At 34.8% G+C, this 23628-nt stretch overlaps 1 protein-coding gene across 1 annotated transcript in view; it reads left to right on the top strand.

Moving 5' to 3' along the window:
- The window catches only part of LOC105999457 (chromosome unknown open reading frame, human C8orf34), a 354355-nt gene that overhangs the window by 196229 nt on the left and 134498 nt on the right, over positions 1-23628 (top strand). Inside the window, exon 8 of the mRNA XM_013034481.1 lies at positions 15050-15185. Within this exon, the coding sequence (XP_012889935.1) occupies positions 15050-15185 (136 nt within the window). The remainder of the gene's footprint in view (positions 1-15049; positions 15186-23628) is intronic.

The raw sequence follows: 23628 nt of genomic DNA on the forward strand, positions 1-23628 counted from the left end.
TCCCTGAGAAGGAGTGAGGATGTCGGGCTTCTACTCACGCTGAGTCTTGGATCCTGGGTCGTCTCTGGTCTGCACACTGCAGGATGAAGATGTCTGCTCCATGTCAGTTCTTGGTGTTGAGTAGAATCCTCTCGCCTGCTGCATCTGGCTCCTTCGTCCTGGACTCTCTGTGTGAGCGCTCAGGTATGGCCGCGGCTGCGGTCGCCGCTGCGACCCTGCTGCTGCCGCAGGCGGCTGCTGGCAAGCGCGCAGATGTGTCTCTTTGTCTTGGCTTCCCCTCTCTTGTCTAACTCTCTGTCCTGTGATGGCACACTTGGTGTGATTCTCTGGCTTAGGACTGTTCACTGGAACTCTAAAACTGCTTTCTATGCGAGAGCTTGTTCAGATTCCAGCTTCTCCTCCGCCATCTTCCCAGAACCTGCTGATCAGTTTTATATTCCACAGGTAACGTCTTTGAGGGCAAAAGGATACAGTCATCTTAAAGCATGATTTGTGGAGACAAGTATTTTCTAAATTTCAAATGGTCCCCCTTTGCATCACTAAAACAAAGCTCCTTAGATGGCCAATCATTTTCACAGTATTTTAATAATCTAGATTGTGCATGCATGTGCATGTGTGTTTCAGCATATGTGTATGTGTTCCCTCAGAAGCTGTTATGGGATGACCTAACTTTTCATTATAATATGAGTTCGTGAAAACCACATATTGAATCTGAAACTCATAAAGTAAATCAGATTTTGTTACTCAAATGATGTTATAATTGTGGTTTGAATTTAAGACTCAGCATCAAATAAACCATAGCTGCAATCAATAGTATAACATGAAAGAAAAAAAATCCAGCTGTCACAAACCTTTATGAATAATTTTTAAACAGAAAAACTATGAAGACTTAGTAAAATACCCTATGGATAAATTAGATATATCAAAAATTTAGCCAAACTTTAAATTCTCATAACTATTGACCTCTTGTTTTGTTTTGTGGTGGTAGGGATCAGACCCAGGGTCATGAACATGTTACACAAGGACTCTGCTGCTGAGCAGAGGCCCTGTTAATTTTCACCCAGCCCTTGTTAATTTTCTATTTGTAATTTTGTTTGCCACTTTGAAACAAAGGGAAATCATTTAAGGAATACTTTTGAAAGCCAAATTATCTGAAAAGAAAATGGTCTGAAATTTTAACTGCTTTGTAATAGAAGAAGATGAATGGACAGATGGAAGGAAAGAAGGAAGGAAGCAAGGAAGGAAATTTAACTGATTTTCAATTTGGATTATTCAATGTAAAACTACTTGCTAAACTAATTCTGTAAAACTTCACTAAGAAACTTATTCTAAGTAATTCAGAGAAAAGAAAAGTGGCTTGAAAGTTATATTTGATATTTGCAGCCATCTACCATTAGCATGTACTTAGCAGCCTAAACCAGCCTATGTTTATTATTGCAGTGTTTCTATAGGGTAAGAATCAGTACAGCTTAAGGCCATTCTCTATTTCCCATGACTATAATCAAACTGTCAACCAAAGCTCTTAGCTCTTTTAAAACTCCAGTTGGGAAGGATCTGTCTCCAAAGTCACATGACTGTTGTCCAAGTTTAGTTCCTCAGCCTGCCACCAGTGGCTTATGCCTGTAATCCTGACTACACAGGAGACAGAGAATTTCAGATCTCAGTTCAAAGCCAAGCTGGGTAAATAAAACATACTGTCTGTGTATATCACTGTTGCATTGGTTCCCCCCTTGTCCTTTGTCTCACCATTCTGTTATTCCTCTTCTCTTCCCTAATTCAAATAAACAAATATACAATACTAGGATATCAAAATCAAATACAGTAACAACAGAGGATAAACCATATGGGGAAGAACATGCAAAAGAAACAAAAAGAATCTCATAGTACATTAAAAACTACAACAACAAAGAAAATCCTCCTATGTCCATGTCTTGGAGTTCATTTTGCTTAGCATCATCTTATATGGTCATATATACATAGCTATTGAGCTATTCTGCTCATCTGCTAAGATTATCCAAGACTCCACATAGAGCTCCCCTATGACCCAGCAATCCCACTGTTGGGCATTTACCCAAATGACCACAAACAAGGCCATACTAAAGCTACCAGCACAAATATGTTTATCACATCCTTATTCACCATAGCTAAGATATGGAACCAATCCAGATGCCCCTCAGTAGATGAATGGAGCAAGAACATGTGAGACATATATATATATATATATATATATATATATATATATATATATATATGACATATGTGACATATATATGTCACATTCTATATATATCAGATTTTATATATATATATATATATATATATATATAATGGAATTCTATCAGAAAAAATACACTGCCCCATTTGTAAGGAAATGGAAAGACTTGGAAAAAATCATAGTAAGTGAAGTAAGCCAGACCCAAGATAATTAATTTGCAAGATAATCTGCAAACTAATTCATTTAAAAAAATTAAAGAATAGAGGGTGTTCTTTTTGCAATTCCAGGATATCCAATTTTTTTTGTACCTATATTGGGGCTTGAATCCAGGGTCTGGGGTTCAGTCCCTTAGCTTTTCCCTCAGAGCTGAAGCTCTACCACTTGAGCCATACCACCACTTCCAGCTTTTGGATGACTAATTGAAGATAAAGGGCCACTAGGACTTCCTTCCCAGGTTGCCTTTGAACAGTAATCCTCATCTCTCAGCCTCCTGACTCGCTAGAATTACAGGAGTGAGCCACTGGAATCTGGTGATATCCACTCTTCAATGATAATAGCTGAGAAGTTTGAGCTATAAGAGAGAGTATAATGTGCTATGTATGCAGAATTTCTGGTCAGGACTTCCCAGGTTGAGAACAGTACAGAGACCTGAGAACATTAACCTCCCCAACTTGGCACAGAAATAGTCTAGGATTAGTGTGAAAACACAATATGTAGTTAAGAAGTGTTTTCTTTAATATTCTTCTTATCCCCCAATACCCACTTTTTATTATTTTATTTGAGGGGCTACAGAGGGGTTATAGTTATGTAAGTCAGGCAAAGAGTATATATCTTTTAGGAAAATGCCATCCCTTCCCTCACTGTCTCCCAGTTTTTCCCTCCCATCCCACCCACAAATTGTATAGTCCATCCTCAGCACAGTGTCGCGTTTGTACCATTGCTGCATTTGTTTACCCTTTGTCCCTCCAGGAACTTATTTTTAAGAAACTCAAGCTATCTATCTAATGTAGTACATGGGATGATGTCTTTTGAGGATACCATGCCTTATAACAGATGATCAAGGAACAGTTCCTTGAGGCAAAGCCAGGAAAATGGAACAGAATTGGAAATGGTCTTGTCAGATTTCACTTGGGGTGGCAGTGTTGTGTGGCTTGAAGTGTGAGGCATGAGAACAGTGTGTGGATTCTAAGAAAGCAGCATAGAATGGAAAATGGATTTACAATGTGTTAGGCCGGGTGGCTACATTCTGCGGCATGTGGCTTGCATGGCAGTGATGGGAAAGGTATGTCATGTGCCTGCTTCTCATCTGAGGCACACCACAGGAGGGGACAAGTGGGCAACCACAGCTACAATAAACCAAGAGCAATTTTAGTAGATGACAAGCCATGATCTTTTTACTTTTTTCTCCCAATTTGATTCTTTTTTATTTGCCCTAAAGGGCTAAGAATGAGACAGAATAAAGGGAATTTGGGGAAAAAAATTAAAGGGATAGCCATAGCAGTTAATGCTATTTTATTTTTTGATTAACTATATTGGATTTAGAAGCACAATAAATGTGACTTGCATAATGATAAGTTTGTCTTTCTTTTATTTTCGCTTTTTGATGTACACTTGGTTAACATTTGCTCCACTGGCAATATTTCATGAATGGCTGAAAATCTTAATAGCACAAAGTTCAGATGTGTATTTTCCAAATATTAATTTAATTTTTCCCTAAGGGAGCAACATTTAAAAATCCACATGCAGTTAGTTGAAAGAGATTGGGTAGTGAAATTCAAACAAAATGGAGTGGAAGACAGTTGAAGCAAAGGAAATGTACAGTCTGTGACTTATTGAAGGGAGAGTAATATCAGAGATTAGAACACAAGCAAATACAAAGTTTAAATACAAGAGAAGAAAGGGCATATGAGCTGGCTATATGTGAATGTCAACTATCCACTTGAAATCCAAGAACAAAGCACTTACTCTAAATCCTGAATTTAGATCCACCAAGAGCAATTTAGTGTTGCATATTTGTGTCCTGTACATGAAGTACACTGTAGGTGGAGGGAAGCTTATTAAAAATAATTTGAAAGTATTAAAAATTCAACTGCTAAATTGGGACTGTAGCAATTTGTCATACTCTTTCTTAAATTAGCACAATCCAAGCAGAAACACTCATCAAATATGCTCAATTAATTCATTTGGTCAAGGTCCAAATATCATTACATGTGATACAAGATAAAATTATTAACTGTATGGTCAGAGTTCATGAGCTATCAATAAAGTTATAAAATGCATAAAGGAGCATCTCAACATATAACCTTATTTATTTAACAAGGAGTCTATAGAAATTACTAAAATAGATATCATATAGTATTCAAGATTATTTTATGAACCAAAAGAATAAATAAAGATTGATGTTACCTGTAGTGGCTGAAGCAATATTTTCTATAATACAATGGTCTCTAATAGGACCAGCAACATTATTAAAAGAAGTTCTTTCTCAGAAACAGTAAGCTAACTACTAGAAAAATTTATCATGAGTCCTTTAGCCTGAGACTTATCCAAGGGGAATTAAAATTGAGTAAACATACTTTAAGAGGGTAATTAAAATGATGAACTTTTAGCAAGATTTTACAATGACTTCATATTTTAAAATTTTAATTGCTTTACAAAAACTATTAGTTTACCTTATCACCATCTTTTCTTTTCGATTAACCAACCTTGTCCATGACTACCTGGACATGGCCCTTGTGTTGACATGTCTGCACTCTAAACATTTTGCTTTATGTTTCTCACTCTCAAATTTCTGTGGTATTCTTGAATGTTCTGCTTCTAAATCTTCTCTTCATGACTGGCCACTGCTGCTTCCAAATCTGATTACGCTCTGTTGATAAATTTGTAAATTTCTGCGTTGATCTCAGTGTGTTGTCACTTCAGCCACACCAGAGCAATTTACTTACATAACCTACCCTGACCTGATCCACATGTGTGGGATTTCAGTTATTTCTATGAAGAAAATATCATTACGAATTTTTAAAGGCACACTCTCACTCAGAAACCAGACTTTGAGTAGTGTTTGGATTGGAATTTTCAAGAAAAACCAGTATATTCATCTAGACTGAAAGATGAAAACCCCTCTTTGATATCTTCATTTTTCTGACTTACAGAAGAGCCTTCACAATTTATAAAATGAAGTAAATTACTATATGTCTTGGGAATCATTTGTACTCTAAGCAAAGAAATCCCAGCCTACAAATCATTACAAAAGTTTGGTTATGATGGAATTGGATGAATACCTTCTAAAAAGTTATAGTTATTGGTTGCTAGCAAATAATTTTCTTTCTCTTTCCAGTTTCAATGGACGCTGTATATATGCATATTGTATGCATACAAAGTTCCCCTCAGTTACTCAATGAATCACTTTCTTTGCTTTCTTTGTTTACTGATCTCATGTGGTCAAAACAAATTTAACACTCTGTAGCATAGTTTATGAGAATGGGAAACTTCAACAAAGAAATATTTCTTCCATATAAAATTTCTAACACAAGTCTAAAAAAATTAAAGGCCATGATTTCTGTAATCTACCACTTTTATTATTTATGAAGTTTAGAAAAATTTATTATATGTGAAATAGAAGTTTTCCTATTCTGGAGGGAAAAATGATGAACTCATATTTGAGGTATAATTATAAAAATAGAGCAACATTGGAAACATGAACTTAACATCTTTCCTCTTTTCAATCAGAATATGTCCAGCAAATTGAATTATGTCGCCTTTTCCTTTCTTCTTTTTAAGGAAATATAGCTGCCACACATAATAGGAATGTTTCATACAAATCTTCCTTGAGTTTGTCTAATTTCTGATATATTTTCTTAACATTTGCTTTATTTTTAATAATTCACTCAGTATATAGAACATCTGCTTAAAACATTTGACCAAAGTGGCTTTATCGATGTAAATCAAAAAACCAATTGCAATGCAGGAAAAACTTGCCATATAATGCTTGTGTAACCTATTACTAGGTCACTGGAAAGGGACTTAGGTTTGGAAAGCTTTTAATTTTTGTTATAAAGTTCCTTGAAACAGATGTGAAAATTCACTCATCTCCCACATTGTGTAGTTCAAACAGCTGTAAATTATTTCATGGATTATACTTGAATGAAATGAAAGTCCTGGGATTATTTCATCTAGGCAGCTGTTATTTCCTTAAATCAAAACACTTCTTTGTTTGATTAGTTCTTGGTTATTTGCCGTTGCATAAAGATAAAGGGCTCACATCTTTAGTCATGCATTAATTCATTTTTTTTTCTCAGCCATACTCTCGTATCTTAGAAGATGCATCTATAAAGTACTGCCTTGGGCTTTCTGTTAAATATTAAATTCTGTTAAATATTATATTCCTATAATGTACTTTCTACTTCTAGTGAAAGTTAGACACCAGAGTCATTGCTTGTGAACTACTAGGAAGATAATAATTGTATCAGCATTTTTTAAGCCAGATGGTCCATAGCTCCTTTTCAAACACCTTCCTCTGCTTCCTCTGTCTACTGTACATCCGTATGGGTATCTTGAAGATAACACATGTGAAATGGAAGCTATTTTCCTTCCCTGTCTTCCCTAAAAGTGACAGTGTGGAAAAGCTTTCTTGAATTTTATAGAATTAAACTTTCCTCCGAAATTATATTCTAGTATATTTCTTTCTTCTTAAGACTACTCATTTTTATACTATTGATACAGACTTTGCATCCCCATTCCTCCACTCCCATAGCTCCTTGTTTCCAGTGCTTTATTTTCCTAATATCTGTAGTTAAGCACAACAAAAATACTCCTTTAAAAGGGATGGTAAGGGAAAACAAAGGAGCAGACAACAATGCTTGATAAGAAATGTACTCATTACCTTGTTCATGTAATTGTAACCCCTCTGTATGGTATTTTCACAGTAAAAATTTTAAAAAGTGAAGAAAATTAATTTTAAAGCCAGGCAACAGTGGCTCAAGCCTGTAATCCTAGATAATCAGGAAGGTGAGATCCGAGAATCACAGTTTGAAGCCAAACTTGGGCAGGAAAGTTCCTAAGACTCTAATCTCCAACTAGAAGCCAAAAATAAAAAAATCTGGAAGTGGAGGTGTGGCTCAAGTGAACTAATCCTTGGGAAAAAAACTTGAGGAGTGCTTTTAGACCCTGAGTTTAAGACCCAGAACTAGTACACTCACACACACACACACACACACACACACACACACACACACACACACACACACACACACCTAGTTTTCCAAATGCCAATTCCTTATAAAGATCAGTTTATCAAATGATCAACTAATTACCAAGTCTCATAGTTAACAAATGTCCCTGAGTGACTACTCTGTGCAAGACACACCTCACACACCGAGAAGTGAGAAGTGATTTGGGTGAGAAAGTGAAATTCCTCTCTGTTGCTAGAAATTTTTTTTGAAGTATCTAAACAATAGGCATGTATTTATGTGCACTGTGTACATGCGTTTATGTTTAAGAATGTGTGTACATTTGTGTATGTACATGTGTAAAGTCAGGTAATGATAAGTGCTTAGTAAAGGATAAACTAGGGCTGGGAAGGTGGCTCAGTGGTAGAGCACTTGCCTTGCATGCATGAGGCCCTGGGTTTGATTCCTCAGCACCACATAAGCAAAAAGAAAAAAGCTGGAAGTGGTGCTGTGGCTCAAGTGGTAGAGTACTAGCCTTGAGCTGAAGAGCTGAGGGACAGCGCCCAGGCCCAGAATTCAGGCTCAAGACCGGACCCAGAAATAAAAGGAGTAAAGGATAAACTAGATAGAAAGTAACCATTAAATGCACTAAGCATTCATTTAATAGAATCAATGAAAATAATTATATATACCTTATGAAAATTATCCTTGAATATGTTCAGGGGTGTATTTTGTATACTTGATTTAAGCTACAGAATACAGGATAATTTATTAAAAACATAAAATCACCTATTAATACATTTGTGAAATCAGTGCTCTAGAACAGAACTGGTCAACAGAAATATATGTCATATACTACAATGTCATAGTAATTTGAATTTTGTAGTCATATTGAAAAAAGTAAAATTAATATAAAAGGTAAATGAATAAATTTATTCATAATTATGAATATTATTGCTTCACTATTGATTTAACAATCTCATGTTGTTAAATATTTATTTTTCATAATATTATTTTCACAATATAATTATAGACAAAATGAAAATTTATTCATTTGTTATTTTGCGTCCTTTTTCTTTGTATAAATCCCTGTGTGTATTTGACTTTTCAAAGTCTCTCAGTTTGATAAGCCACATTTCAAGCACTCAGTAACGATACATGACTGACTAATCACTAATGAACTGGACAGTTTGGATCTTCAAAATATTTAATTGATTAACTATGTTAAATATATTCTTATATATATAATTGTATATTCTTAAGTGATATATTGACAATTGTATTTATAACTGTATATTTTTAAGTTATATATTGAGAATGTATTTGTAGTTAAGAGTAATATGCTTAGAAATAAATTCATTTTTAAATGTATCAGTTGAACTTATTAATTTCTCTTTCTGGACATGATTGGGGTTTGAACTCAGAGTCCTGAGCCTGTGAGGGAGGATCTACTTCTTGAGCCATGCCTAGTCTCTTTTGTCTTTTGTATATTTTTGTCTTGAGTCTTTGCCCTCATAGGCTTAAGACTGCTATCCTTCTATTTACACATCTGGAACAGCTGTGTGCCTGAAAGGTGTGCTCCACCATGCACAGTTTATGGTTGACATTGTAGTCTCACTAACTTTTTTGATTGGGCTAGCTTGGAATGCTGATCTCTCTCATTGCTAGTTCTTGAGTAGCTGGGATTGTAAATGTAAACCATCACACCCAGGCTGAATGTATTTATTTCAGTGATGAATGTTTTATGAAACTGTATTATTCAAAATAGTGACTAGTTCAAAAGGCATATTCTTAAAAATTTTAGACTTGATACAAAGTTTATTTAATAAGTTTTGGATTTTCTTTTCTCCCTTCCCTCCTCCCTCCCTCCCTCCATTCATTCCTTTCTTCCTTCCTTCCTTCCTTCCTTCCTTTCTTCCTTCCTTCCTTCCTTCCTTCCTTTCTTCCTTCCTTCCTTCCTTCCTTCCTTCCTTCTTTCCTTCCTTCCTTCCTTCCTTCCTCCCTCCCTCCCTCCCTCCCTCTTTCCTCCCCCCCCCCCCTCTTTCCTCCTTTCCTCTCTTCTTTCCTCCCCACCTCTCTCTTTTCTTTACTTTTCATTGTGCTGGCCCTATGGCTTGAATTCAGGGCCTGGACACTGGAGCCATTGCTTAATTTCTGGCTTTTGGTGGTTAATTGGAGAAAACATTATCATAGACTTTTCTGCCAGGACTGGCTTTCAAACCACAATCCTCAGATCTCAGCCTTGTGAATAGTTAGGATTATAGACATGAGCCACTGAAGACATTTTTCTTTAACAGAACTGATCACATCATCCTCTTTTATGATTTGAGCACCAACTTTTTCTGATAGGCATTCTGCCAAGTTTATACATCTTAAAGAGCAGTCCTGTTAGTGCACAATGTTTCCAAAAGTCCTACAAACTTCCTCCATGCTTCTGTGTTCTTCCAGCCTTCTGAATAGTTCCTGGCTGATGTAGCTTGTCTATGTCTATTCATCCATTATCTAACTTATCCAACCTCTGGATAATTTCTTTGCCATTTATTATAGTGATCTCTCTTAATATTCTTCCATTTATTAGACAGATCAATTTAAAGGGAACAAAATGAGTTATGCATATTTGTATTTTCTCTGTTCCTGTTATCTTAAGCATAAAGAAAGAAATGTAGGTGTGACTCAAGTAGGAGAACTCTAGCTTTGAGCAAAAAAAGCCAACTGAGAGCTTGAGGCCCCAGAGTTTAGGTGCTAGTACTGGAAGAAAATAAAGTACAATAATCACAAGGCCCTGTTGAAAACTATTCCTGATTACTTCTAATAAACTTCTAGTCATCAAAATATATCCACTGTGATCAAAGATGGTATACCTGTTACATCTACAGCACTGCACTATCTATATGGGAAATACTTTTACTTGGATAAAATAAACTAAAAAAAATTTTTAAAGGGGAAGAAGGAAGATACTGAACATCTAAAGAAGAAGAACAGAATGAAAGATAAGAGGAAGAGTAAAATAAAGAGAAGAAGAAAGACTCTGTTATTGTAGAGAATTGAAACCATGCTCTAGCCTTTTAGTGTTGTTTTGTTTTTTCATTTATTTATTTGTTTGTTAATGATGCCCTAGGAGTTCAATTGGCACAGTACAGAATAGGAGAAAAGTATGCACATTTCTTTAATGTTTTAATTAACATAAAAACCTTCATAAAGAAATGAAGACCCCCCCCAAAATCACTTATATACAGAACTAGACAAAGAATGGTAAGTCCTGAAGAATAAAGAAAACTGTACAGGGAGGCTTAAAATAACATAGTTACTGTAGCAAAGCCTGATGGAGTTCTTAGTCTCACATACCTATTCTTAAGGTACTGACAGAATTTTTTTTCCTAGTATGTGGAAGAATCTTTCACACTGGTGCTTCATCTCTTGCTTTTAAGAAATAGGATGATTTAAGTGATCTTGCACTTGCTGTTTTCAAGTGTCTTTAACTTTGAAAGAGTCAATATGCCAGGACGGCATATTTTTAACTCCTTCACTATCACTGATATTTCTGTGAAGGGAGGAATTGGGGAAGTGGGGAAGAAAGTTATGATAGGGGGAAAAAAAAGGAGGTTGTAACAATACGCATTACCTTGCTCATGTAACTGTAATCCCTCTGTACAGTACCTTCACAATAAAAATATATATTATAATATATGTCTAATATTTTCTCCCTTGACTTATTCAGTATGGAGAAATCCTTGAATGGAATATTACTGAAATTCTTTTAATTAATTTTTCACCTCTTTTTACTTTCTGCAAATTTGCCCTAGGTTTAGGCATTTACATTTTTTCTCCCTCTTGGTTATTAATTCCTAGACACCTGTCTCTTTTAATAAAGTTGCCAAAGAAATGGAACTAGTGAACTATATTAATATTGTACTGTGGTTCTTTGTAAGCTAAAATAGATTATTAGTATCAACCCAGGATTAAAATGGATCCTTGGTGTTTGTATCATCCTTAGAGCTTTGTAAGTACTCAGTCACTGTTAGGAGCTCATGAACTATCATTTAAAGGACAATATTGGTAAAGAAAGAAATAACAACTGGACATTTCTCAGTTGTACTCATTTATTGTCTGTGTTTTACTCATTGTCTTTCAGTTCTCCTCACTTCTATGTTCTACACTTTGTCCATATGTATAGTATATATTGTTTCAATTTTTATAATTTGATTGTTTTCTCTCTCCCTTGGCTAGAAGCCAGAGATCTAACACTTTACTGCTTGATGATTGTTCATTTGTCTTTGCACTCAATTGTATTACAAAACCTTTTCAATCATCTTGTTGCATCATCACTGCAATTATTTAAGAAGAGACTAACCACATGGAAATGTTTAAAGCTCTGGATCGGCTTCAGTACACCACCATGACCACTATGCTAAGAAAAGCAAACACAATTAAAAGTTCATTTAGGATGCTTCAAAACTGAGAACTTTAATTGTCTAATGCAGGCTAAAAGAACAAATCTAAGCAGTCATAAAAACCAAACTTAGAAAGCCAAGTAGCTTTTCTTTAAGAAGTTACATAGGAAAAAGAAAAATTTATATAGGTATTTTTCTCCTTCCCCTTTTCATTGATACAAATACAGAAGGAAACATTAGCATGACCCATGGGTATTACTGTAACTGGTAAAAAAGAAATCTAGAACAATGTGATTATCCATTGGTAACTTAAGTAGTCAAATTAGATGTGTTTTCCATGTAGGGCAGAGATGGTATCATTTTATAATTAGTGCCAGAGTTGATAACAAAATATTTTAAGTCTTTTTGTATATTGTTTTCATCATGAGAAACAGCTTTAGTTGTTGCATAAATAATGAACCAGTAACTCCCCCCAAGTGTCTTAATAATCAATGGAGCTTTGTTTTGGAGTTTGTATCTAAGAGGAAATTGCAAGCCTTCATGGTCTACATAATTAGTGTCTTTATGTATACATAAAAACTTTACGTATACATGAGAACTTAGTGTAAGGCAAGTAGAACTAGACATTCTGACTGGCTACAAACGTACTATTTGGTAGGAACACATTGGAAGTTGGGAACAAAGGAATTTTTTCATGAGATGAGGTTGGAGCCAAGGTTTTTTCATTGGCCTCTTCTAGGTGATTCATCATCCTCAAAAGTTATGGAGTACAACTTTGGAATTTCCTGCAATCCAGTGACTATAATAATTCTATTTTTCTGTGAGTTAACCACACAAACCCACAAGTTGATTAGTTTAAAGCCATTTTCCTATGTAGGGACAGGTGTGGAAATACTTTCATTGTATTTCTCTATCATATCATGAGACTCAAAATTTCCAAAATTTCTTATTAGGGAGTCTGGTGAGGAATGGTATATCAGTAAAGGTACTATTGTGATAATCTAAGATTGGTGTTAGAATATGATTATGTTCTCTGATGTAACAATTTTAATAAGAATGGTACAAAAAAAGAAAAGTTAGGAATTTTTGAGGAAAGAGGTTAAATAGATCAAGATGAATTATATTCATAAATTAAACTGATACATTGAATTTTAACCCCTTTGTACAAATCTTAAAGATAATAAAAGTATAATTTAAAAAAAGAGAAAGATAGGAGAGGAGAATTCAAGTACAACAGGCTCCCTTTTTATCCATGATTTCAACTTCATTTTATGTAATTTCAGCTACTGAAAGCCTCACATGATTAAATGGAGAAATTTCAGAAATAAGCAGCTCATAATCTTTATTAAAGTATATTATTGCAACTGTTCCATTTGCTTTTATTTATGCTTGTTCATGTGCAATTTATAAATCATACAAAGTTGAGCATAGTTTCTGAGTGGAATAATATTCCATTGCATTTCTTATAAAGGGTGTGCTATGGCTATTTGATACAAAGTTTCCATCTCAAAGTTCAAAACACAGAGAATCAGGCAAATATTTAGGGACTGTAAAGACTATAGGTTTTTGGCATGATATTTCATCCCCTCATAAAAATAGACAACTAAATATAAATTCTAAAACAAATTCAGATCACTTGGAGAGTAGAAGCAGCATCAAATCCATTGGAAGCCTCTCAAAAGACCCTGAATCTTAATTCCTAGATATAACTTCACCTTTATAGTTTTCCCATAATTATCTTATTGACAGATAATATATGAAGCCAAAATGACCTCACCTGTCTTTAAAGTTTTTCCTTAGCCATGCTGAGCTAACATAGTAACCTATTTATTTGTATCATGATATCTAACATAATGAATTTTTAACTTGTATCAGTTTGAAACCATCTATTGCCACCCAGACTGACAAAGATAGTGTAAAGGAAGCTAGCACCACGTTTTTTTTTTCAGAATCTAGAGATAAATGCTGATATTTTATAGCTGTGTTTTTACATTACTTTAGGAAACTATTCTTGAATAGTTTAGATAGGCACACAACCTTAATGAAGGCTACCTATAGAGCAAAATTATCTTCCAGAACATTTTCTTTGGGTTCCATATTATTTTTCTCATGATGACTAATGGTATCTCATTGATGTGAGTGGCTAATTGTAGTTTAAACAGTGCGTGTGTTCTTAGAAACTAGTAGAGAGGAATTTGATACTAGATGAGAAGAAACACCAAATTTTGACATAGCAGCTATGTGGTTAAACTAACTCATCGCAACTAGGTCCTGATGATGAGATTATGATGAGCTTGAGTTCAAATTCTAAGGATTTTTAGATTACTTTTGAACAGATAGGCAAAGGGGGGTCTTATTGGAGTTGCTGACAGGAAGAACTTTAGATTACATAAGGACTATTTATGTGACTTAGAGCCATTACCCTCAGGAAAATTTGACATTGGTGAAATATCTATTTAAATCTAGAAATCCCTCTGAATTTTTTTCAGGGGGTCTAGGATATATTATAGCTTTTTAGTCAATCAAAAGAGGATGATTTACTTCCTGGTGTAGATTATGTCATGAATAATAAGTGCATTTTACCAAAATCATAATTTTTCTTTAACATTTCATTTTTTTGTTTGTTTGTTTTTTGCTAAGAAGTAAATAAATGCTGAATATAAGTAAATGAAATCCTTTTTAAAACATTTATCTTCTTGGAACAAAAGAAGTGGATTATATATATATATATATATATATATATATAAATTAGATGAATTATAAGGAAAGTTGATTATTTTCAGTCTTGATTGAGTAATAGGGAAAGGTAAAGGGGTTCTCTGGGGATTATGACTATGTCCCCTTCATAGAACAGTAAGTGAAAGTGAGAAAGTGAGTTTCAGTTATTTTCTGATTGGAAGCCTTTGGATGGAGAAACTGGATAACTAGAAGTGGAAGATTTATATAAATAATTTTGGACTATATTCAGCTTTCTCTGGTAAGCTCTGAGTTCCATACAAAGGCAAAAACAAAACAAGGAAGCTGGCAATTGCTGAGCCATGTGTAAATGTTTGAGCTGCTTGTTGGAGAAGGATAATGGGTTAGCTACTCTGGAGGTTATTAATCTCATAATTTGTCTCCAGCTATTAGAAATACTGAAAAAATAAGTAGTACATGTGGTTAGATATTTTTTTAGAGGGATATATAAAATAATGTTTTGCCTACAAAACTACTGGCAAGTTTCTTTAAAATTCTACTAGACTTAATATTTGTTCTCTGTAATTGTGTTGTTGCAGAGGATCTCGATGATTTAAGAATGGAGGGAGTAACAACCCTGGTACCTTCTGGGAGCAAATTGAACCAAAACCGTCCTACTCAACCTGCTGAGCCTCAGGCCAAGGTCACACTGAATATCTGTTCAAGGTGTGCCAGGTAAAATGTCTAATAGTTATAGTATACATAAACATGACTTTGATTTTGAAAAATCTAAAACTTTGGTACAAAGAGTATACTCCTCTGTCTTAAGGAAACATTATCCTTCTAATTATCTTGTGTGCTAACATTGTCTAGGGAGTTCCTTTTGCAGTAGATCCTTGTGCCCAATGCCCTCAGACCAACAATGAATCAAAGAGTTTAACTTGTCTTCCCCGCACAGCTTGAGACTTTGGGTCTTTCTGTCTCTGAATTTCTTTTTCTGTCTGCCCTTCTGTTCCCTTTCAAAGGAAGTTTCAAGAAGCTCTGAATGTTCAAAGCCACTTTTAAAGTACCTGCATTTAATAAAAAAAAAAAAAAGAAAAGAAAAGAAAAGAAAATGAGTACAGGTACAAGTTAAGATTGAATATTCTTTGGCCTTTTAACCTGTGCCTTATCCTGTTCACCTACTGGAAAGAATTTAATCAGCTTGATGCTTTTCAGTTTTGGCAGCTGGGAGTAATCTTTGCATATTCTGTCCATGGCCTAAGGAATAGCTTGTGGTTACTGCCCAGTTAGCTCACTGTGCTAGTCCAGCAGAAATTGACCAAATAGCTAGAATTCATTCTTTTGTAAGAACTAAATCTCATTTGCAAAGAGGCTTTTAAGTCTGTTTAAATGATAAAACTAGCCTTCTAACCCTTATGTAAATGGTCCAGATTAGCAAGAACAATGTACTGGCTAGCCAATTTTATCTGCCTTTCTTTATGTCTAGCTGTTCTATTGTACTGTTTGAGAGGGGATTAACTGCTTGGAAAGAGAGAGAGAAAATGTAGGAAAACCAAATCAAATTTTGGTAGCTTTTCCTCTCTATTGCTTTACCCCTTTGGAATTTTTATTTTGTCACCAGCTTTAAAAAAAATGAAAACAAAATTAAATGATGTTGTTTGAGACAATTAAGAAAAGTATCTCAGTGCGGAGAAACTACTGTGAAACATGGACTCAGACAAGTGATAATGAATTGGCAGTTAAAATTATTTGTGATATTAGGTTAGTGATGAAGGAGTTATTTGGCATTTTATTTTAGGCTTTCTAGCATACTTGCATATTTAAAATTTGTGAGAAGTTGAGGGCAATGAGGTTTCTGTTCTGAGAAGGAAAATCTTGTCAAAATAATGTTATTTCTAACTGTTGAGGATTCAAATTATCATTCTCCTTCTCAATGACAGAGTTAGATTGTAAATCACAACAACCTGTGTTGAATATTAACCTTTAGCTGAATTTATTCAAGAAATTTTCAACAAATAACAATTGGTGACATTTATTGCATTGTCACTGGTCATCATATGGTCATCTAAGCATATTACATGTGGAAACTCATTTATTCTCAGATAGTATGGGGAGTTAATGGATACTATTACCTCCTTTTTATGCATTAGGGAATTAGGTTTGTTAGTCAACATGTTAACATAATCAGTAAACAATTTCAAATCCAGGCACTGTAGTCTGAGACTCTTGTCTTTTTTTTTTAAATTGTTAAGCACCAATTAATGTCTGAAGGTGAAAACAAAGGCTTCAAGTTGATAAAACAATGAGGTAGAGATTTAGATGTTTGAAGTCATAGTAAAGTCATGATTGTTTTGCTGGAAAATGGAATGTACTTTCTAAAGGACAAGAGAGTCTTTGGGGTGGATGATTATATTTTTTTATATGATCTTATTCTTTTTTTTTGGGGGGGGATCTGGTCATGGGGCCTGAACTCTGGACCTGGGCGCTGTCCCTCAGCTCTTCAGCTCAAGCCTAGTGCTCTACCACTTGAGCCACAGAGCCACTTCCGGCTTTTTTCTTTTTGTTTATGTGGTGCTGAGGAATCAAACCCAGGGCCTTATACATGCAAGGAAAGCACTCTACCACTGAGCCACCTTCCTAGCCCCAATCTTATTCTTTTTAAAAAATATATTACAGGGCTGGAAAGGTGGCTCAGTGGTAGAGTACTTGCCTCGCATGCATGAGGTCCTGGGTTTGATTCCTCAGTACCACATAAGCAGAAACATGCCAGAAGTGGTGCTGTGGCTCAAGTGATAGAGCGCTAGCCTTGAGGTGAAGAGCTGAGGGACAGCGCCCCAGCCCAGAGTTCAGCCCCCACAACTGACTGTGTGTGTGTGTGTGTGTGTGTGTGTGTATACACATATATATATATATGTTTTAGTTTTATATTTAGTTTTATATATATATATATATATAAAACTAACAGTATATATATAAAAACAGTATATATATATATATATATATATATAAAACAATTCAACATGTCAGTTTGTAAGTACAATGCACCTTGATCAATATCACCTCTTACATCATTCTCCCCCATCCCTCCCACTACATCCATCCACTCAATCTTTCTAATCTCATAGGATGCACAGAGAAATATAGGAAACAATATGGAAGGTCCTCCTGCTCATTTTAGAGTAACTACTAAGGCTGTCATATAGAAGAAAAAATAATATTTATAAAGAACTGTGAAGATTAATATGTTAGTCTGTTACAGTCTGTTGCTATTTTATTTATAGTAGTGAAAGATATGATAACAATAACTGAATATTGGCAATGTCACTACTTCCTGAATGACAGTTTTTACAGTGTCACAAATGATGCAGTATATTGCATTATGTGGGAAAAGCCTTGGACTCAAAAACCTGGATATTTTGTAAAGGCAGCAGGCCTGCTTATTCTAATAGAGACATGTTCTATTTTATATTCCAAATTTTTTCATTAAACAAGCATTCCTGAACAGATTGTCTAAAAGTAACACTGTTGTTTTGTCTAAATATGATAGAATCATGAAGACTTTTCTCCAATACTACTTAGAGTAGATTACTTTTGTAATATATTCACATAGTTAGCAGTGTTTTCCATCTTTAAATCTATATCACTTTACGTCACAGCCTCATCTGTCATGCTTTACAATAGGTCTAGAAAAACAGATTGTGAGATTGTAAATATGTTGGAAATGTTTTGGGATATTGGGGTGTCAGACAAGAACAAGGACACCAACTGGAAAATAACTTGGCAAGGAAAAACTGACTTCTGTAGAATGGCATATGATGGACAGGAAGGTAAGTAAGCAGACTCCACAGGCAGTCTGGGCAGCCTGTTGGCCAAGGTTTTATCCATAACATGTTATTATCTCTCATTCCAATTAGTCAGAACTTAGGTTCACAATCTCATGGATAGTTTGAAATAGGTTAAATGTAAAAAGTAACCAGCCAAAACCAGGACACCTGGGCAAAGCAAGAACTTGTGAGGAGTTTCTTGTAAGATACCCTTACAATGGCAATGCTTATGTCAGGCAACCACAGTGACAGAAATAATTCTTTTTTTAATGGTTTTTATTGTAAAAATAGTGTACAGAGAGGTTGCAGTTACATGAGCAAGGTAATGAGTAATTTTAACTCCTACACATGTTAAGTCAGGGTTGAAAATTCTCAGAGGCTGAGGTAAAAGACTAGAACACTGTGATAACGTCTAAATTTTTGTTTGTCCATGTATACAATATTTAAAATACTGCTGGATTAGTGCCCTAATATATATGGGTCATTATAATGAAAATGCCATATCAAACATTTATTTTTCAAGTGCGGAGACTGAGAAATCCAAAATCAAGGCAAGGGCAGACTTTTAGTGTCCGGTGAAGTCTTCTTCCTAAAATGGCTGTTTACTTACTCTATCCTTTTGAGGTAAAAATATGAAGAAGGATGAGTTATGGCCTATCTCTCTTGACTCTTTTTTTCTTTTCTTTCAGAACTGGGGATCAAACACAGAAACAAATCTGTGTAGACTTATGCTCTATGTCTGAACTGTAGGCCTAGTCCCGGAGTCTCTTTTATAAAGGCACTAAGCCCACTCATAAAGGCTCTACCATCCTGAACTAATGCTTTGCATAAAGCTCTGCCTCCTAATACCTTTACATCAGGAGCTAGGTTTCAACATATGCATTTTAGAAGTGTGAAAATGTTTAGAACATACAAATTAGTTACAATTTCACATAAAGATCAATATTTTCATTTTCTTTGAAAATCTGTACAGCTGGTAACAATGGGTCCATATTCTGAAATAATTTCATAGTAGCAAGTTTTTCCTTTTAACCCTAAGGCTAGTATTGATGCTGCACTGTGTCTGGTGAGTTTACTCAAGATACTCACTGATTGAAAACTGCAGGCATTTATTTATAAGAGAAATACAAGCTGTCAGCAGCATAAATGTATTTTTATGAACTATGAATTTTGTAATTAAATTTTACATGCTGAACATGATTTTTACATGGATGATACTTAAACTATCAAATGGCAGTATTTCACTACAATTTTATTATCACTAAATGAAGTTTGATTTTAAAAATCAAATTAATTTTAGTTACATATAATTTTTTTACAAATAAAAATAGATTTGTGTAAATGCTAAAATATAAATAACTGAAATACTGGGTGAATGAGGGAAAACTTTCAATTGTCCAAGAATTCAATAACTGAGTCTATAAAATAAATTGACAACAGACATATTTATAGGAAAAAAGATATATACCTTTACATGTACAGAGACATCACAGGAAAAAAGACTGAAAACCCCAAACCCAATTATATTTAGCAGCTTCTATTCCTTGTCTAAAAGAAGACAGGAAGAAACTTAGGGAAGAGGAAACAATTTTTGGTAAAGAAAGGCCTGCAGAATAATGGATGGCATTCCTTGACCAAATTTGTCTACGTATACTATGCTGTAATAGACTTCTAGAACTTTCCCAAATGACCATTCTTTAGGCCATTCATCCTCCCTGGTTGCTAAAATTCCTAAGGAAGGAGATCTAACTTCCATATTCAGAACTGTCTAGTGTTTCTAAGCCATGCCTAAGACTTCTGAATGATCAAGAAAGAAAACAATCCCCCATTTTCTAGAATTTTTGTTTGGATAATATAAGATGTCAAATGATTTGCTGTTCTTTAGGGCTTCAATGTGATGAAATCCTTTCCCCATTGAATTAGGAAGGTAAAATATAATAAATCAGCTCGATGGATGTCTTGTCTGTATAAGCCAAGACACTAACAAAGACTTTGAGAGAGTTAATGCGCCTCAAAAGAACATCAAATAATGTTCTTTGAAGAGGCGTTAGTGATCAGAATTCTCTCTACATTTTCATCTTTTCCAACTTGTTTCAGTATGTCAACACATGTACACATGTGAGCTATTTATGTTGCAGCTCAGATCCTGAGGATAGTGTGACATTTGGATGTTTGAGCATCGTGAACTATAGGAGAGAGGAGGACTTCAGAAGCAAGGTCTTTCTGATGTTTTGCCCATCTGTCTCCTACCTCTTCCCCAACTCTTTTTCTACTTTGAACCAAGTCAGAGGAACCAGATTTCCTCTTCCTGAATCTCTTTTTGGTCTTTATTTCTTAAGTCTCCTATGTCACATAAAACTTTGATTAAACAAATTGGTTACATTTTTCTTTTATTAGCCTTTTTCTCACCATAGGAGTGTTGTTGGGACCCTAATAATAAATAAGGAAAGGTACCCAACTTTTCTACCTCAATGAGGTTATAATGTCTAGAATTGAGTTTGTATATGATATGTCTAAAACTTTATTGTTCTTATCAAGATGAAAACATTCAGCTGAGGGCCACCGACCTCTTTTGTTTATAAAATAAATATTTTAAATTTAATGAATAGTAAATAAAAATGACAGTATTATGATAAATATCAGATACTTGTGATATTCTGACTAATGATTTACATCGTGAAATGTGAAATGATTTGATAATTACTAAGTCCATTACCAATCTGCTCTCTTTCTCTGTTCAAAAAATTCTAAGCCCATTCTTTTAGTTATTCCAAAATATCCAATGCATTATTGCTTTTTGTAGTCAACATTTTGGGCAAAATTGCTAAGACATATTCCTTTGGAATAACTGGAGTTTGGTGGCCTTTTTTTAAAAATCAGTCTCTGCCTTTCTCTGTGTACACAATCCCTTCTGCCTCTTGGAGCTATCATCCTGCTCCCTGCCTTCATGAGTTCAAGTTCTAGCAGTCTATATGCAAGTGAGATTATGCAGCATTTGTCTTTTTGTGCCTGGCTTGTGTTACTTAGCACAATGGCCCTTTGGTTCTTCCTGGTGGAAATCATAGGATTTTGACAGGATTTTCTTCTTTTCAAACAGTGAATATGTCACACACACACACACACACACATATGCAGGATTTTCCTTTTTAAAATGAATATGTAACACACACAGATACACACACGCATACACACCTGCTACCTATTTCTTATCCTTCCATATGATGCTGAATACCCAGGTGGTTTGCATATCTTAGTGAGTACACTGACATAGGAGTGCAGATACATTTTTGGCATTCCAGTTTTAGTTTTACAGCTTTTACATAGCAAAGGAAGCACTAGAGCAAAGGCATAGTTGATGGCTTAGAAAACAATATTTGTAAACTATACCTTGACAAGGGACTAATATTCAAACTACATAAGAAACTCAAGCAGTGCAATACCAATAAACCAAATCAATTTCATGCCCGTTACAATAGCATGATGATAAAAGATAATGAATGCTGGTGATAGTGTGGAAGAATGGGAACCCTTTGTCCCCTTTGTGGATAGAAATAAATCAACAAAACATTTATAAAAAGCACTGTGGAAATTTCTCAGAAAACAACAACTAGAAACACTGTAATACCCAGCAATCCTAGTTGGGGGGCATGTAAAAAAGTTATTGAAATTCTGAGTGCTGAAACTATGTTTGTCAAGGGTTCTTCTTATTCAGAATCCAGTTAGAAGTTATGATTAGTCATGAGGCTGGAAGTTCTCCTGCTGTTGAGGGACTAGAGAGACACATAGCTATTGAATATGTTTTCAAAATCTAGAAAAGAAAAGAATTCAGCCTATATTACATGGTTCCCTAATGTTTTATGTGTAAGAAAGTGGCTAAAACATCAAAATGTTTTTGGGCATCAGTGGCTCATACCTGTAATACTAGGAAGCTCAAAACTGATTATCATGGTTCAAAGACATATTTGCTTTACTGAACATGGTTCAAAGACATATTTGCTTTACTGACAAGACAAGAAAATAGGCTACAAATAAATACCACCAAAATACCACCAAAAATTACAAAGGCGAATTGTGGTTAGAGTGGTAGAGCACTAACCTTGAGCACAAAAATGAAGGGACTGTGCCTCGGCCTTCTGTTTAAACCTTACAACCAGTGTACAAAGCACAAACATCAAAATGCATAAAGTTCATTGATTAGCTTAATTACATAAAAGAAAAAGATATGTTATTTTCCTACATATTTAAAACATTTTTAGAAAAGCATAACTGTAAGTTAGCCTTGTTTTCAAGCTGGAAATTATCTTAGGGCAGTGGTACTCTTGTGCCTTTTAATGATTTTATTTTGGTGTGAACATTGCTGCAATTTGTGTGGTTTAAAGAAAGAGAAGGCATCGGTTAGCAAGTGAAAGAATGCACAGCTACTTATAGGCAAATGAACACCAAAATGTATAAAGATTCTAATCCCACATATCACATCCCTCCCCTGCCATTAGATCATAAAGTAAAGTAGCCATTATAAAATAATTTTCAGTAATTAGACTATTGTCTATGTAAGTTGTAGTCATGTCCTTCTAACTAGTGATATTATTTGTTTTTTTTTTTTTTGGTTGGTTGGTTGGTTGGTAATGGTCCTGGGGTTTGAACTTAGTGCCAGAGTGTTGTTCCTGAACTTCTTTGTTCAAGGTTAGTGCTGTAGTTCTTGAGCCACAGCTCCATTTCCAGCTTTTTGGAACTTAATAAAGAGCCACATGGATGTTCCTGCCCAGGCTGGCTTTAAATTGTGATCCTCAATCAATTACTCTTGAGTAGCTAATTTTTAATATAGTCATTGGTGTCTCTTGGCTTGACTTTTAGAACATTCTACCAATACAGCTCCAAATTCTTAAATAGTATGGGCCTTCCTTGCCTAAGTATCACACTAAGTAAAAATATCAATTGACAAGTAGTTTTGGCAGGTTCACAATGCCAATTATCCATAATTACCAGCAAAACTTAGTTTAAAGAAATACTGATTTTCAAGAGTTTGAACCTTTCTTTCAAATTCTCCATTAACTGCCTTGAACTTTCATTTTAATATCATAGTTAAGATGTCCATAATTAACAGAGAAAAATGCTGATACCAAAGTACCAAATTATAGTTTCAGTGAAGCTTATAAGCCATTTGTTCTAGAAAGACCACCCATTTATTCTGACTACCTACTACTATTCTTAGGAGTTCAATCTTGTTTTTGTGAACTCATGCCAGGGCATTCCAGATGGTAAGAAGCTTTTTGCTTTTGATGGTGCAAGTGTTTGGATTCCTTCATGCTTAACATCAATAAGGCACAAAAATGGGGGTGGAAAGCGGAAAG

Source organism: Dipodomys ordii, unplaced genomic scaffold (assembly GCF_000151885.1).
Source record: "Dipodomys ordii isolate 6190 unplaced genomic scaffold, Dord_2.0 Scaffold190, whole genome shotgun sequence".
Lineage (NCBI taxonomy): Eukaryota > Metazoa > Chordata > Mammalia > Rodentia > Heteromyidae > Dipodomys > Dipodomys ordii.